At 36.7% G+C, this 15,140-nt stretch overlaps 1 protein-coding gene across 1 annotated transcript in view; it reads left to right on the forward strand.

The window, feature by feature from the left end:
* The first annotated feature begins 1,417 nt into the window (after positions 1-1,417).
* The window catches only part of LOC148022624 (uncharacterized), a 47,317-nt gene continuing 33,594 nt past the window's right edge, over positions 1,418-15,140 (forward strand). The window contains exons 1-2 of the mRNA XM_087695238.1: positions 1,418-2,140; positions 2,236-2,473. Coding sequence (XP_087551364.1) covers positions 1,418-2,140; positions 2,236-2,473 — 961 coding nt within the window. The remainder of the gene's footprint in view (positions 2,141-2,235; positions 2,474-15,140) is intronic.

Here is a 15,140-nt window from a genome sequence, read left to right on the forward strand (position 1 = left end):
ACTAGCATTTAAGAACCCTATGGTAAAAAACCATGGCAAAGTTTCTAATCTGATAGATAAGTCTTATGACTAAATAGAATTTGACCACATGGCTAAAACCAATGACAATGTTTCTATAATATAGCTCATTTCAAGGGAAACTTACATGTGCAGTAATTAAAATGTTAACTTTGGGCCAAATGGAATTGTGAGATTGTTACATAACCACATTGATATATAGGTGGATCTCATATTGGACTAAATCTCATTCTTTGATTAAACAGGATTTGACCACATGGCCAAAAATCTTAGCAAAGTTCCTAGAGTATGATCCTTGCATAGGAAACTTACATGGAGAAGAAATCCAATATTAACTTAGGGACAAAATCATCCATGACATTTTCTACATAACCACAATGATTTTTCACTATATCTCATACCACACTCACACTCAACATTTCATTATCACTTGACCATTTGGTTAAGCCCATGGTCAAGTCTCACTATTAATAGAATTTGATCTTCTCACCAAAGTCCATGGCAAAGTTTTTACTATATAATTCTTGCAAGAGAAACATAATTAATGCTAACTTAGGGCCAGGATAATCCATGAGATTTGATACATAAGCACACATATTTATGGTTGGATCTCATATCACACTTAATCTCAAATTTCAATATTTCATTTTATGGAAGAGTCCCTTTAGAGTACATTTGTCTTGTATTTCGTAAAATCTTGTGTTGTTGCGTTTTCAATTTTCAACTTAGAAATCTTATACATTTATTTGGGTTTTGTGAATTTTGAATATTTTTAAATCCACTTTTGTCTAACAACTTTTTCTCTTTATAGAACTATTCAATGGCAAAGAAAGATAGCACATCCAAAAAGGAGACCTAAACCATTGATGGAGTTAGTGGTCGTTTTGTGTATCCATGGTATGTGGATGTTTATGATAGTCAAGGAAAAAGAGCTGACAATGTTCTCTTATTCACTTTGAAGAGTGATATTGCATTGTTTCAACAAGATGGTGTCATAGAGAAGATAACAGATGGATGTGCTGGGAAAGAGGGAATACCATGTAATCTTGTTAAGATCAAGGGGAAAAATGTAGTATACAAACTTGATCCTTTGTCATTTCACTTTGCCAGTATTAAAGAGGATGAAGAATACTCTTTGAAAACAATGGGATGGACCTTATTTGAGGAGGTAAAGGGCACAGAAGACATTATATTAGCATTCCAAGCTGTTCAAAATAGTGAGCTACTTTCCCTATCAAGAAAATGTGATCGCCCCAACAAAAGAATGAAGCTCCAAGATAAACAAATAGACTTGAGATCTTCATCTTCTCCTCAAGAAGAAAATAATTCATGGAATCCCACAAGCTCAAAGTCAAAATCACCTCAACAAAGTTCCTTGTCACAAGCTCTTATTGTTAGTATGGCTGCTAACACTACTAAGAATGATGCCACTTTACCTTCCATGTTAGAAGTTACACCTGCAAAGCCAATAATTTCTCTTGAGGTCAAGGGAGTAGAAAGAACATTCGATTTTCCTGAAATAGTTAAGAAGAAGGGAAAGAAGGAAGAATCAGGATTTCACATGTTTGAAAAATTCTTTCCATTTGGGCCAACAACACAATTTCCTATTCTCGTTGATAGGTGTTATGAGGCACCTCCTTTGTATGCTTATAGGTCACTATGTTGGGATTATGTAGAGAAGCTAACCACGTCTTTCATAAAGACTCCCATGAACCCAGCAACAACAGCATATCTTATGCCTCTTGTACAAGACAACAATGAGAAGAGACCCATGCATCGTGATGAGGTGGATGCTAATAAGTTGGACACTTATAGTTATTGGATTATATCAGGGCTTCACTCAATTCATGCAGCAAAGATATATATTCAGAGTAATACTACACGTTGTCTAGCAACCAAGCATTTATACACCACAAGAAATGCTAGAATATTAGTTGATTGTCCTGCGGAAATGTGCATTGAGCTTTCACGAATGACAAATATGGAATCACATAATGTTATGAAGAATGCACCTTATGTTGAGCAACTTCAACAATTAAGAGATCAGTGGCTAGCATTTGGTTCTCCACCAAAACCCCAACAAGGGCTTTCTAAGACAAGCTCTCAAAGAGTACCATGGCAGGTAATCATATATAAGCTTACCTTATTTTTTTGTCAAGATTAGTGTGATGCTCTTTCTTTTGTTCTATGCTCACTATTTTGATCTTTTTTTTGCAGAGATTTGTGGCATACATTGGAGAAAATTGTGCATCTAGAGATTGCCATATGATTGTTAGCTCCCAAGAAATATTTGATAGTTGGATCAAAATCATGAAGAGATACTCTAGAGGTGAACTTATATCCCAAGAGGAGAGTTCGAGAAAAAAGGGAAGGCAACCTTCTCCTGCTGCATTTCGTTGCCTTATGGGTTTAAAGGATGGAGACATCCTTACACTACAAGAGGAGATCAATGAAGGTCATATCCTTTTTCTTAGAGACAAATGGGATAAGGAAGATATGATTGACATGGAAACAAGGGCTAAGCAAATCAAGTAAGATAGGGTCCTAAAGGAGGAATTAGTCACTCTTTTCAATGCTTCAGTTCCAGAAAGTAGCGCTGTGATGAAGACTTGGGAAGAGCTTGTTGATGATTATGATATCAATGATGAAGTCTACACAAAGATTTTAGGCATTTGCAATGATTGAGTATCAAAGAAGCTCACACGTGGAGCTGATGTAGGGTCCCTACCAAATGGAGCAAAAGATATTGTGAACTTCCTAATTGGAAAAAAGCAAAATCCTCTTCAATCCTCCACTACTTCCCCTTGGCGTGTATATGTTGTCGGATGCAATCTAGAAACCTTTGATCTTATACATAATGTTTACAGAGATCCAATTACCATTGGGGTTGTTGTTCTAGATGCAGCACATGGGGTTGAGGGAATGAAATGGGACTCTATAAAGTTTGGAAAGGTTGTATCCACTCTACTACAAATGACATGTGAACCTAAACAATTCATGTTGTTATCATTTCTTGATCGAAAGCAAATGGCAGCTTTGGAAAATGCTCTTGAAAGCATTTCTTGCAAGTATCGCATGCTAGTTGGTAGTGTTGACTTCCTACCAATGGATAGAACGTTTGCTTTTGGATCTATAGATTCTTTTGTGGTTTTGACATTAGTGACCATGGAGAAAAGCTTCATCAATTTTGAGCGATTTATAAACAATGTCAACAAGCCTTCCATTTTGGACTTTGAAGGCTTGGACAATGAGTGCAATGATGAAGATCTTGAAGAAGAACAAAGGAGTGCAATGATGAAGATCTTGAAGAAGAACAAAGGATTGCAAAGGCCGTTTTGAGAAAGAAAATGAAAGTTATGGAAACTACAATCAAAGCATTCAATGATGCTCATGAGGTTGTATTTGATGTATATGCAAGTGGACTTGCATCTAAGGTGGCATTGATAAATCATATGAAGACTATTGCAGTGGTTTGCAACACTCAAGAGCAAAGAGAGATTGAAGGACAATTGTGGAGGGTCCATGAGAGTGCCAAACAAAATTCAAACTCCCAAGAGGTTCCTCCTACTGAAGTTCAAGTTCTTGAAGTACCACCTGAGGGCATAGAAGAATCAAGCCAAGATATAGCAAGTCTAATTATGAAAGAGAAATTAAGGGCTACTTCAGGTGTTTAAACTCCGTTCCTTCTCCTTTCATCAAGGAAGACACATTGAGTAATTTTGATTTTTTTCTTGAGAAGTTACTTCCATTAGCATTTGCAATATTTTCTTTATGTTTCTTTACTCATCTTTAATTCCAAGATCAAGTGAAGCATGTTTGGTTTAAAATTTTTATTTAAGTAAATATTTTAGCAAATTGGTATTAAAGAGCTCATTAAAATTTATCATCCTTTGTAAGGATAACTATTTAATTGTAATCTAGTGTGTAAGAATACTTATCATAATGAAAAGTTTGAGCTATCTATGCAAAATTTACTTAAGTCTATTTTAGATCTTATTTCAATTAAACTCTTATATGTGTTGTGTTATGATCTTGTCATGTTAGTTTTGGTTAGATTTGTCCACAAGGTCAAATCTCTTATCTCTTATAGCCTCTTTTACTACAATCACTAGTGTATGTCTATGCATGTACCTTAGGATAAGAAAGCCAACAATATATTGCACATCCCAAAAAAGATTCATTACACCTCCCAAAGGAATTTTACCTCAGTTATAAATATTGGAACAAATATTTCTCTCCAATGTATCTTTTGAGATGTGTATATGGAATATTAAGGTAAAATCCTTGTTACAATTCGTGAGTTTAAATATCTATGGGATATAACTAGTTCAAAAATAGAATGGTTAGTCCTTAAGAAGAAACTATGAAAACTTATTCAAATAAAGTATAACTTATCTCAATTAAATTGTCATGTGTCACTTATATGTGACATAGTTTTGGTCACATGGTCAAAAGTATCATGTTTAAATTTTCTTTTAATAATTAGGACTAATAAACATCTTCTTTGTACATGCCATTTTGAAGGTTTTTTAAAAAATTGAGTATGTTAAATATTATAATGATAATATAATTTGTGCAACTAATTACAAGAATCTATTGTTAGTATCTCAAGTATACTTATAACTAGCGATAAAAAGTAGATATGGAAAAATGACTTTATTAGTGTTGAGATATCGAGCTCCACTCATGATATGCCAGGGTGACCGTTGTGCATTTATGTCACCGACGTGTCAGTTGTGCAGATGCGGTTGGTACACCGCCCATGAATAATAGCTAGATGATAGCTATCCTTATCTACTCTAGTTCGTGGCTCAGTTAGTATGCCACCTTAGTTAGTTGTCTTTGGTTTGAGACCCATATATAGGGTTCTTCTATTTCTTTGTATTAGAGTTCTTTTGGCTTACACAACTAAGAAGAGGAAAACTGTTTTCAGCCTCCACCCTTGTGTGTATTCCCCCATTGTGCAAGCAAGAAAGCTACAAGTGAGACTCCTTCCTTCTCTCCCACAATCTTGACATGGTATCAGAGCCTTGTTCATGGTAAGGAGCTCAAGAAAGCAAGCCAAGCTTGCGGTGTTCTGGTAAGAGGAGCAGTGTTGCTTTCATTTTCTATTTTGGGAGCAGATCTCTGCAGCACAGCCGGAAATTGCAAGAGTGCATTGTCTCAGGTTGAGACGCCCTTCGCGGTGAAGCAAGAGGGCAATATATACTGCGGGAAAGGGCGTTAGCCCTTGACGACCCTGTTTTTTTGATTTGAGGCCATTTCGGGGCCTGTTTTGGAGGCGGAAGTCTTCTGCACGCACTCAGGAAAAGACCCTATTTTATGCTGTGCGACCACTGTTCTACAGGTCGGTGAAAAGTTACTGTAGAAATTGCATCGTATGCTTGTGCGCAGAGACATTGGGAGTTACAGAATCATCCTTGGTTCCTATATATGCAAAATCGTCACTAGGAAGTGACTGTGTGGTTAAATACCACTTTCGTCAGTTTTTCAGATTTGCCCTTGTGAGGCTGAAGCTGTGTTCTCTGCAGTGTGACAGAATTTTTTGCAGTATTCTGTAATGGCGTCTGATTCTCTTTCACAGATTGTAACTGAAAAGCTTGACAAGAACAACTTCCAAGCATGGAAGTTTAGAATGACGAATTTCCTTATGGGAAAAGGATATTGGAAATTTGTTGCAGGAAATGAAGAAGAACCAGTTCTTCCTTATGTTCCCAATCAACAGCAAATGCAGGCATTCAAATCATGGCATGAGAGAGCCAGGAAAGTTATGTACTAGCTGTCTATCAGTATTTCAGACTCTATGATTGTGCATATTCAGGATGCAAGTACGCCAAAGGAGGCATGGGATACTTTGTCAAAAATGTACAGCACAAATACTCAAGCCAGGAAAATGCAGCTCAAGCAAGAGTTGTATAATGTGCAAAGAGAAAATATGAGCATCAATGACTACCACATGAAGGTGAAGAAGATTGCAGATGCACTTGCTTCCATTGGATCGCCAGTGGAAGATGATGATTTAGTTTCTGTGACCTTGAATGGTCTAGGAAAGGATTATGCACAGTTTCGGATATCCATTTCAGTTCGTGAAAGATTTCCTGATTTTGAGGAGTTGATTGCTCTTCTAATTTCTGAGGAGCAGAGAAATGGTGGTGCATCTTCTTCAGGAGGAACTTCAAAAGAAGCTGTCTTCTACTCAAATGCTGGAAGAGGTAGAGGCAGAGGTAGAGGAGGCCGTGATAGAAATCAGAACATGCAGCAAACTCAAGAAAACCAGTCCTATGGAGGAGGACGTGGTAACTCTAGAGGCAGGGGAGCCAAAGCGGTCGTGGTGGATGGCAAAGAGGCCAAAATGCAAATAGTAATGTTGAATGCTACTACTGTGGTAAAATGGGTCATATGGCTAAAGATTGCTATAAAAAGCAGAATGACATCATGAATGGAAAACTGCAACAAGGGAATTATGCATCTTCTAGTAGACAGGGTGATGACAGAAATGAGCATTTGTTTATGGTGCAGTACATGAACAATTCTGTGACAAGTGCAGAAGAAAGCAATGATGTATGGTATGTTGACTCAGGTGCATCAAACCACATGACAGGTCATGCAGAATGGATGGAGGATGCAAGGAAAATGGAAAAACCAGGATTTGTGGAGACTGGTGATGATACTGCACATCCTATTATGTAGATTGAAAAAATTTCTTTGTCTATACAGGATGGGAAAAAGAAATACCTGTCCGATGTATTTCATGTCCCGAATATCACCAAGAATCTCGTTTCTGTTGGTCAAATGGTTGAGCAGGGCTTGCAGGTCAGATTTAATCCTCATGGATGCTTTGTTGAGGATATGAAAAATAAAGGTCGCTTGATAGCAAAAGGAAAGAAGAAGGGCAGAATGTTTACATTGGATGCAGACATGCCTGAATTGAGTGCAGCAATGTTTGCACATGGGACCAGTGTAGTTGCAGATATTGATATCTGGCATAAACGCATTGGTCATGTTAATGTACAGCGACTTAAATCAATGCAGGTCCAAAACATTGTTGCAGGATTGCCTAAATTCAAGGTTGCAGAAATGCATAAGGTATGTGAAGCCTGTCAGTTTGGAAAACAGGCAAGGAAACCATTTCCTAGACATGTTCAAGAGAGTAAGAAGCAATTGGAATTAATCCACTCTGATGTGTGGACTACTAAAGCTGCATCTCTTGGAGGCTGACATTATTTTGTCACTTTTATTGATGACTATAGCAGAAAAGTTTGGGTGTATTTTATGAAAAAGAAAAGTGAAGTTTTTGGGCATTTCAAAACTCTTAAAGCTATGGTTGAAAAAGAAACAGGCCTGCAAATAAAATGCCTAAGGTCAGATGGAGGGGGAGAGTACCTCTCAAATGAGTTTGCAAGGTTCCTGCAGGAGCATGGCATAAAGCAGCAATATTCATGCAGTCATACCCCACAACAAAATGGAATTGCAGAAAGAAAAAACAGGCATATTGGAGAGGTATCTCGTGCCACGCTCAACGAAAAAGACTTGCCAGATTTTTATTGGGCTGAAGCAGTTGCTACAGCAGTCTACATAATGAACAGGACTCGCACTGCAGCAATACATGGAATGACTCCAGAGGAGAGGTATACTGGTAGGAAACCAGATATTTCTCATTTGAAAATTTTTGGCTGCATTGCCTATGTACATGTGCCAGATGAGTTGAGATCCAAGTTGGATCCAAAAGCTGAGAAGTGCATCTTTATTGGTTACTCTCTGCAGCAAAAAGGATATAGATGCTATAAACCTTCTACTCGTAAGTTTATAGTGAGCAGAGATGTTGTTTTTGATGAGATGAGTAGCTGGTATAAACCAGTAAATATTTTTGATGATGTAGATGCACAAAATGGTAATGCTGCACAGAATTCACAGCAGCAGTCACAAAATATTAGTGGACCTAGAGCGTCCTCTAGCAGTGGTTCACATTCTTCGCCATGGACAGGCAGATTGAGATCAGGAGAATCTTCTCAAAGCAATGCAGATAGTGGTATGCAAGTATCACGAAAAGGAAAAGAGAAGGTTGATCAGCCCATGTTTGATGTGAATACAGGTCACTCTTATGTGGATGGTGAATCCAGTGGCTCAAAACAGAGCATTGATGATGAGTTGGGTATTCCTTCTATTGTTACACCTGGAGTAAGGAAGACCAGGGATGTTTTGAGAGCACCTGGGAGTGAACCTACTTTGCGCAGGTCTATGAGAGCTAGGTATCCTATGGATAGGCTGAAATATGATGGATTTACAGCCATTCACTATGCATATATGGTCAAAGTGATACAGGAACCAGAACCCACTTCTTTTGAGCAAGCCATGGGAAAAGAAAAATGGGAGAAAGCCATAGATGAAGAAATGGATGCCTTGGAAGAAAATGCTACATGGGAATTGGTACCTTTGCCTAAAGGTAAGAATGCAATTGGCTGTAAGTGGGTTTATAAGGTGAAGCACAATGCAGATGGTTCTGTGAACAGATACAAGGCAAGATTAGTAGTCAAGGGGTATGCACAAACATATGACATTGACTATGAAGAAACATTCAGTCCGGTTGCAAGGATGGCAACCGTAAGAGCAGTCATTGCTATGGCTGCATCAAAGGGATGGTCTTTACATCAGATGGATGTAAAGAATGCCTTCTTGCATGGTAATTTGCAAGAAGAGGTCTATATGGAGCAGCCACCAGGTTATGTGCATGCTGTTCATCCTGAGTTTGTTTGCAGGTTGAAGAAAGCTTTGTATGGCTTGAAGCAAGCACCTAGAGCATGGTCTGATAAAATAGGACAGTATCTTGTCACTATTGGCTTTCAGATTTCCAAGGCAGATTTCTCACTTTATGTGAGAAAAACAGAGAAAGGTATTATGCTACTTGTCATTTATGTTGATGATTTGATTATGACAGGTGACAGTGATGAAGATATCCTTCATGTGAAAATGCTATTGAAGCAAAAGTTTGAGATGAAGGATTTGGGAGAGCTGCGTTATTTCTTGGGCATTGAGGTGATTAGATCACCAAGTGGGATACAGTTCTTGCAGAGGCAGTATGGATTGGACATGCTGTCCAAATATGGGATGACAGGCTGTAAGCCTATTTCAGTTCCTTTGGAGCAGAATGTGAAGCTGAGCGCAGATGCAGGTGAGCTTCTGGAAGACCCTACTATGTACATACGCATAGTAGGAATTTTGATTTATATGACTATTACCAGGCCAGATTTGAGCTATGTTGTTGGATTGGTAAGTCAGTTTATGCAAGCTCCAAGGAAACCGCATTTGGATGCGGCTAGACGCATACTCAGGTATGTGAAGTCCACATTGCAGTATGGACTATTTTATGAGACTGGGATTCAGATACAGTTGCATGGATACACTGATGCTGATTGGGCTGGTAGCATTTCTGATAGACGATCTACCAGTGGATATGTGTTCTCTTTTGGGAGTGCTGCAGTCACTTGGAGCAGCAAGAAACAGCCTACAGTTGCCTTATCCAGCACAGAGGCCGAGTACAGGGGTGCAGCAATGGCTGCATGTGAGGTAGCTTGGTTGCATAAGCTACTTTATGATATGCATCAGCTTACAGATGGGCCAGTTGTCATTTATTGTGACAACATGAGTAGTGTACACTTGGCAAATAACCCAGTCTATCATGCTAGAACAAAGCACATTGAGGTGTATTATCACTATGTGCGAGAGAGGGTTTTACTAGGTCTTATTGATCTAATTTATGTCAGCACAGAGGATCAGGTAGCTGACATATTTACGAAGGCATTGGGCGTAGAGAAGCTGCACAAGTTCAGAGACCTGCTTGGTGTGCAGGAATTGGGATTGAGCTCGAGGGGGAGTGTTGAGATATTGAGCTCCACTCGTGATATGCCAAGGTGACCGTTGTGCATTTATGTCACCGACGTGTCAGTTGCAGATGCGATTGGTACACCGCCCATGAATAATAGCTAGATGATAGCTATCCTTATCTACTCTAGTTCGTGGCTCAGTTAGTATGTCACCTTAGTTAGTTGTCTTTGGTTTGAGACCCATATATAGGGTTCTTCTATTTCTTTGTATTAGAGTTCTTTTGGCTTACACAACTAAGAAGAGGAAAACTGTTTTCAGCCTCCACCCTTGTGTGTATTCCCCCATTGTGCAAGCAAGAAAGCTACAAGTGAGACTCCTTCCTTCTCTCCCACAATCTTGACAATTAGAATAGATTTTACTTCAAAAAATTTATCATATATATTTTTTTCACCTCATGATATTACTTTTGATTAGATTTGACCACATGGTCAACTGTCTCTTTTCTTAAGACATCATTTTTTAAGTAGTACCTATTTATGTATTTATCAATGTGAAGTTAAATTGCTTTAGTGTTCTATGCCAGTTTATAGCTCAAAAATTAGGTAGAATGATGAGGAAGTAAGTGAATCTAATGTGCTTCTTTTTCTTCTTTGTAACTTCAACTAAGACATCTATGGTTGGATATCTAGCAGATTCAACAACAGTAGAGCACGATGATGTGATTGATGTTTCCTTGATAAGAAATGTAACACAATTATGTGTAATACTTGATCTCAATGGTCTTCTTTTACAACGATGCTTTGCTAAGTCTAAAAGGTTTCAAAGCTTTCAAATGGGAAAGCAATGGCTTGTTCTTTGACCAGGATGTATGGAGTTTCTTGAAGCCTTATTTGCAAGATTCCAAGTGGGAGTTTGGTCAACAGCTTTACATAAGAATGTCATGGCAGTTATTAAGTGCTTGGAAATCCATGCAAAAAGGAAGTATCCTTTCTTCATGATTTGGGGCCAAGAACAATGTCATAGACATCGACTCAAAATCATATATAGGCCAGATAAGATGGGAGTAGAAGCAATGTTCAAGCCTCTGAAGTATGTATGGGATCAATATGGAGATGTTTACCAAGACTATTCTCATAGATGATAGTCCTTACAAAGGATGTCCAAATCCTGTTGAGAATTGCATTTATCCAAAAACATTTGATATTGATCGTGAAGACTCTATCTTGATCAAAGAACTTCTACCATACTTGACTCGCTTAAGCAAATACCATGATGCACGTGAAGTCATCAAGTTTGATCGATATGGACAGGATCCAGTTCAATATGGACATGAATTGTATGCTCAATTCAAGGTTGTCATTGATGAATGGACTAGAGCAGAGAATGATGGTATTTCATCTTCATCATCAGCACCGCACGAGACCATGATTGATAAAGATGGTATATATGTTCAATCTTCAATTACTTCTTGCTTCAAGAGACCATCTATTATACAAACATCCTCAACAAATGCTTCACGTCATCCGTCTCTTACATTGAACAGCTCACAATTATCCATGTTGAAGCAAACTCCTTTAGTCTCTACTTTGAAAGATATGGAAGCAATGCAACTTGCTCATGAGTTAGGATATCACAAACATTTCATAAATGGTAGTGCAGCTAAACGTTTTATACAAAATCTACAAAATTTGTATTTTTCCAATATACATGATGTAACAAGAAGGCGTTGACTCTATATGGATTTATTTTGACTTTCATAAGAGATATATCCCTTACATTAAAGGCTTTTGCATGGCTGTGAAATATATGCTTGTTAGAAATTTAAAGTGTTTTATGTAATTACTTGGTGTTTCTAAACACCACCAATATCAATGAGAGAATCTACTTGATGTTTCTTATTGTTTCAATAACATTAGTTAATTGTATTGAAATCTCTTATAAAGTGGTTTAAATCCTATTTTGTACTTTATGATAGTCTACTATACAAACATACTCAACAAATGCCTCGCATCGTCTATCACTTACATTGAACAACTCACAATTATCCATGTTGAAGTAAACTCCTTTAGTCTCTACTTTGAAAGATATGGAAGCAATGCAACTTGCTCATGAGTTAGGATATTACAAATATTTCATAAATGGTAGTGTAGCTAAATGTTTTATACAAAATCTACAAAATTTATATTTTTTCAATATACATGATTAACAAGAAGGCGCTCACTCTATATGGACTAATTTTGTCTTTCATAATAAATATATCCCTTACATTAAAGTATTTTATATGGCTATGAAATATATGCTTGTTAGAAATTTAAAGTCTTTTATGTACTTACCTTTGTGTTTCTAAACACCACCAATATCAATGAGAGAATCTGCTTGATGTTTTTTATTCTTTCAATAACATTAGTTAATTGTGTTGAAATTTTTTATAAAGTGGTTTAAATCCTATTTTGTACTTTATAACCATCTACTATACAAGCATACTCAACAAATGCCTCACATCTTCTATCACTTACATTGAACAACTCACAATTATCCATGTTGAAGTAGACTCCTTTAGTCTCTACTTTGAAAGATATGGAAGCAATGCAACTTGCTCATGAGTTAGGATATCACAAACATTTCATAAATGGTAGTGCAGCTATCTACAAAAGTTGTATTTTTCCAATATATATGATGCAACAAGACAGTGACTCTATATGGACTAATTTTGACTTCCATAGTAAATATATCCCTTACATTAAGGGCTTTTGCATGGCTATAAAATATATGCTTGTTAAAAATTTAAAGTGTTTTGTGTAGCTACCTTGGTGTTTTTAAACGCCACTAATATCGATGAGGAGAATCTACTTCATGTTTTTTATTCTTTCAATAACATTAGTTAATTGTGTTGAAATTTCTTATAAAGCGGTTTAAGTCCAATTTTGTACTTTATGTCTTAGCTAACAAATAAGTCTTGATTGATTATAAAATTTATGTCTATTTCTTTGGAAACACAAACCATTGGTCAAAGGTTAAATCTTTAGTCTTAGAAAAATCATAAACTTCTAGCTTGGTATATAAATCTTTATTTTATGATATGAAAATTCATTTAGCTAGTCAAAGTGTGAAACTCGTTAATTTTGGCCAAAGTCAATATCCATCTTGTCCATATATTGTCAAGATAGATAGAAATTTTGAATAAAATATATTTATATATCATGCATATACATACAAAAAATGTAAATAGAGTGAGCAATTATTTGACATACTTGTGTCTATTGGTTTACACAAAAAAAGAACCATCACATCATAGGTTATCCAAACTTATTACGATATGGTATTAGATCAAGTTATTAAACCACACCTAGTTAGTGGTGACTCTTTTAAGGTCCTAGTTCATGAAACTTATACATGTCACTTTAAATGATGCTATATCTAAAAGAAAAAACTCGTATTATAATATCTTCAAATCCATAACATTATAAATTTTGGCCATGATAATATATTTTCATACAATGTTTAAGGCTCTTGTATTCTAAATTCTCTCTCCACTCCATCAAACCTTTGTATTCTTACATTAAACTTGGAAATTTCCTAGGTATATACTAGTTAAGCCTCCTTGATGTTTCCACCACCATACAACATCATATTTTGTTAGTATGCTAAAAAAGATAGAGGTAAAATCCAAATCTCGTAACAGCCACATAGCTTACATTCATCATTTAAGCTCTCAAGATGTCTGATCTCATATTTGTAACATACAAAGTGCCCTTTAAAGATAAACATAAACATAGTGCTCTCTTTCATTCACAAAAGTAAGACATTCATTCAAAGTGGGACTTGGGAAATTCCCAAAATGTCTAATATGGTGTTTTTTGTTTTAGCCTTTCCGGATTTTCCACTGCCTAGCACTCTTTTACAAGATTTCATGGTGCGCCTTTGTATTTTAAAATGCACCTTTCCCCTTTTGCATTTGCCTTGGAATTTTTAAGGTTGCCCTTGCGCTTTTGGCCTTTTCTCCTCTTCTTTCTTTAGTCGGGCTACCTTTTTTCCGCCTTTGCCCTGCGTCTTTTTTATTTCATTTTGCTTTCTTTGTGTTGGGGTTAACACTATACATCCTTCATCAACAATATGAAAGTGTTATATCATTGTGGCGACAATCTGTTTTATGAAGTGGTTTGAAGCATATGCTATGATAAAGAATAATGCCAAGGAAATAGCTAGTTTTATTTTGAAGCATATTGTTTGCCATTTTGGTCCATCTAAGGAGCTTGTGTCTAATTGTGAGACACATTTTTAAATAAAGTTATTGAGACTTTGACAGAAACTCTCAAGATTAAACATAATAAGACTATGCATTACAACCCCCAAGCTAATAGACAAGTAGAGAGCACCAATAAGCAACTTGTGGGGATTTTATCCAAGATGGTACTTGAAAGTAAGCATGATTGGGATAAGAAGTTATATGTGGCTATTTAGGCTTATAATATGATATTTAAGTGAGCTACAAGGCACACCCCTTTTAAATTAGTATACATAGAAAAGTGTGCTTTACCTTTGGAGATTGAGCCACCTATAGTAAGGTTTGGTCTAAACCATTATTTAGGAGAAGAGGAAGTGTTGCAAGAAAAGTTCATTTTCCTTGCACATCTTGACAAGATTAGATTACAAGCCTTATTACACCAAGAAGTAGGGAAGAAGTGAATGAAAATGCTTCATGACCTTTGGGCTAAGAAGAATACGTTTGCCAAGGGTCAATTGGTTTTATATTATGATGCCTATCATGAGCTCTTCCCAGGCAAGTTGGAACCCAAATGGGATGGTCCTTATAAGATTGTTCATATACGAAAGAATGGCTCTATAACCCTTCTAGTGAATTTGTAAGGAGTAGAGTTCAAAACTAAAGTAAATTTTAAAATGAAGCCCTATTATGTATAAGTTATGATGTTGGACTTGAGGCATTTGCAAGTCCTTCAAGATTCAGCTTAAACTTGTAGAGGGTACCAAGACTATATGTGAAAAATTATTCCTTATCTTGAGATCCATATTTAGAGCAGCTTACCACCAAGGTAAAGTGATCTAGTGGAATAAGAGTTATCACATTACTGAGTGGCAAGACAAATATTTCACATGGGATATTAAGGTCTATTGCCACCACTGTCATAGATTTCTTACTAGCATCCCTATTGAGTTCAATGAGGAAGGAGGGATTGTACCTCTCTTACACCCTCTTTTGTTATCGTAAGTATGAGTTGGTCGATCATTATGGCAAGCTATATCAATGAAGCCTTGGTTTACACATTATAAAATATACATGT

The sequence above is a fragment of the Lygodium microphyllum genome, chromosome 16 (assembly GCF_053477565.2).
Source record: "Lygodium microphyllum isolate KBCC chromosome 16, Lygodium_microphyllum_v1.1.10, whole genome shotgun sequence".
In the NCBI taxonomy this organism is placed as follows: domain Eukaryota; kingdom Viridiplantae; phylum Streptophyta; class Polypodiopsida; order Schizaeales; family Lygodiaceae; genus Lygodium; species Lygodium microphyllum.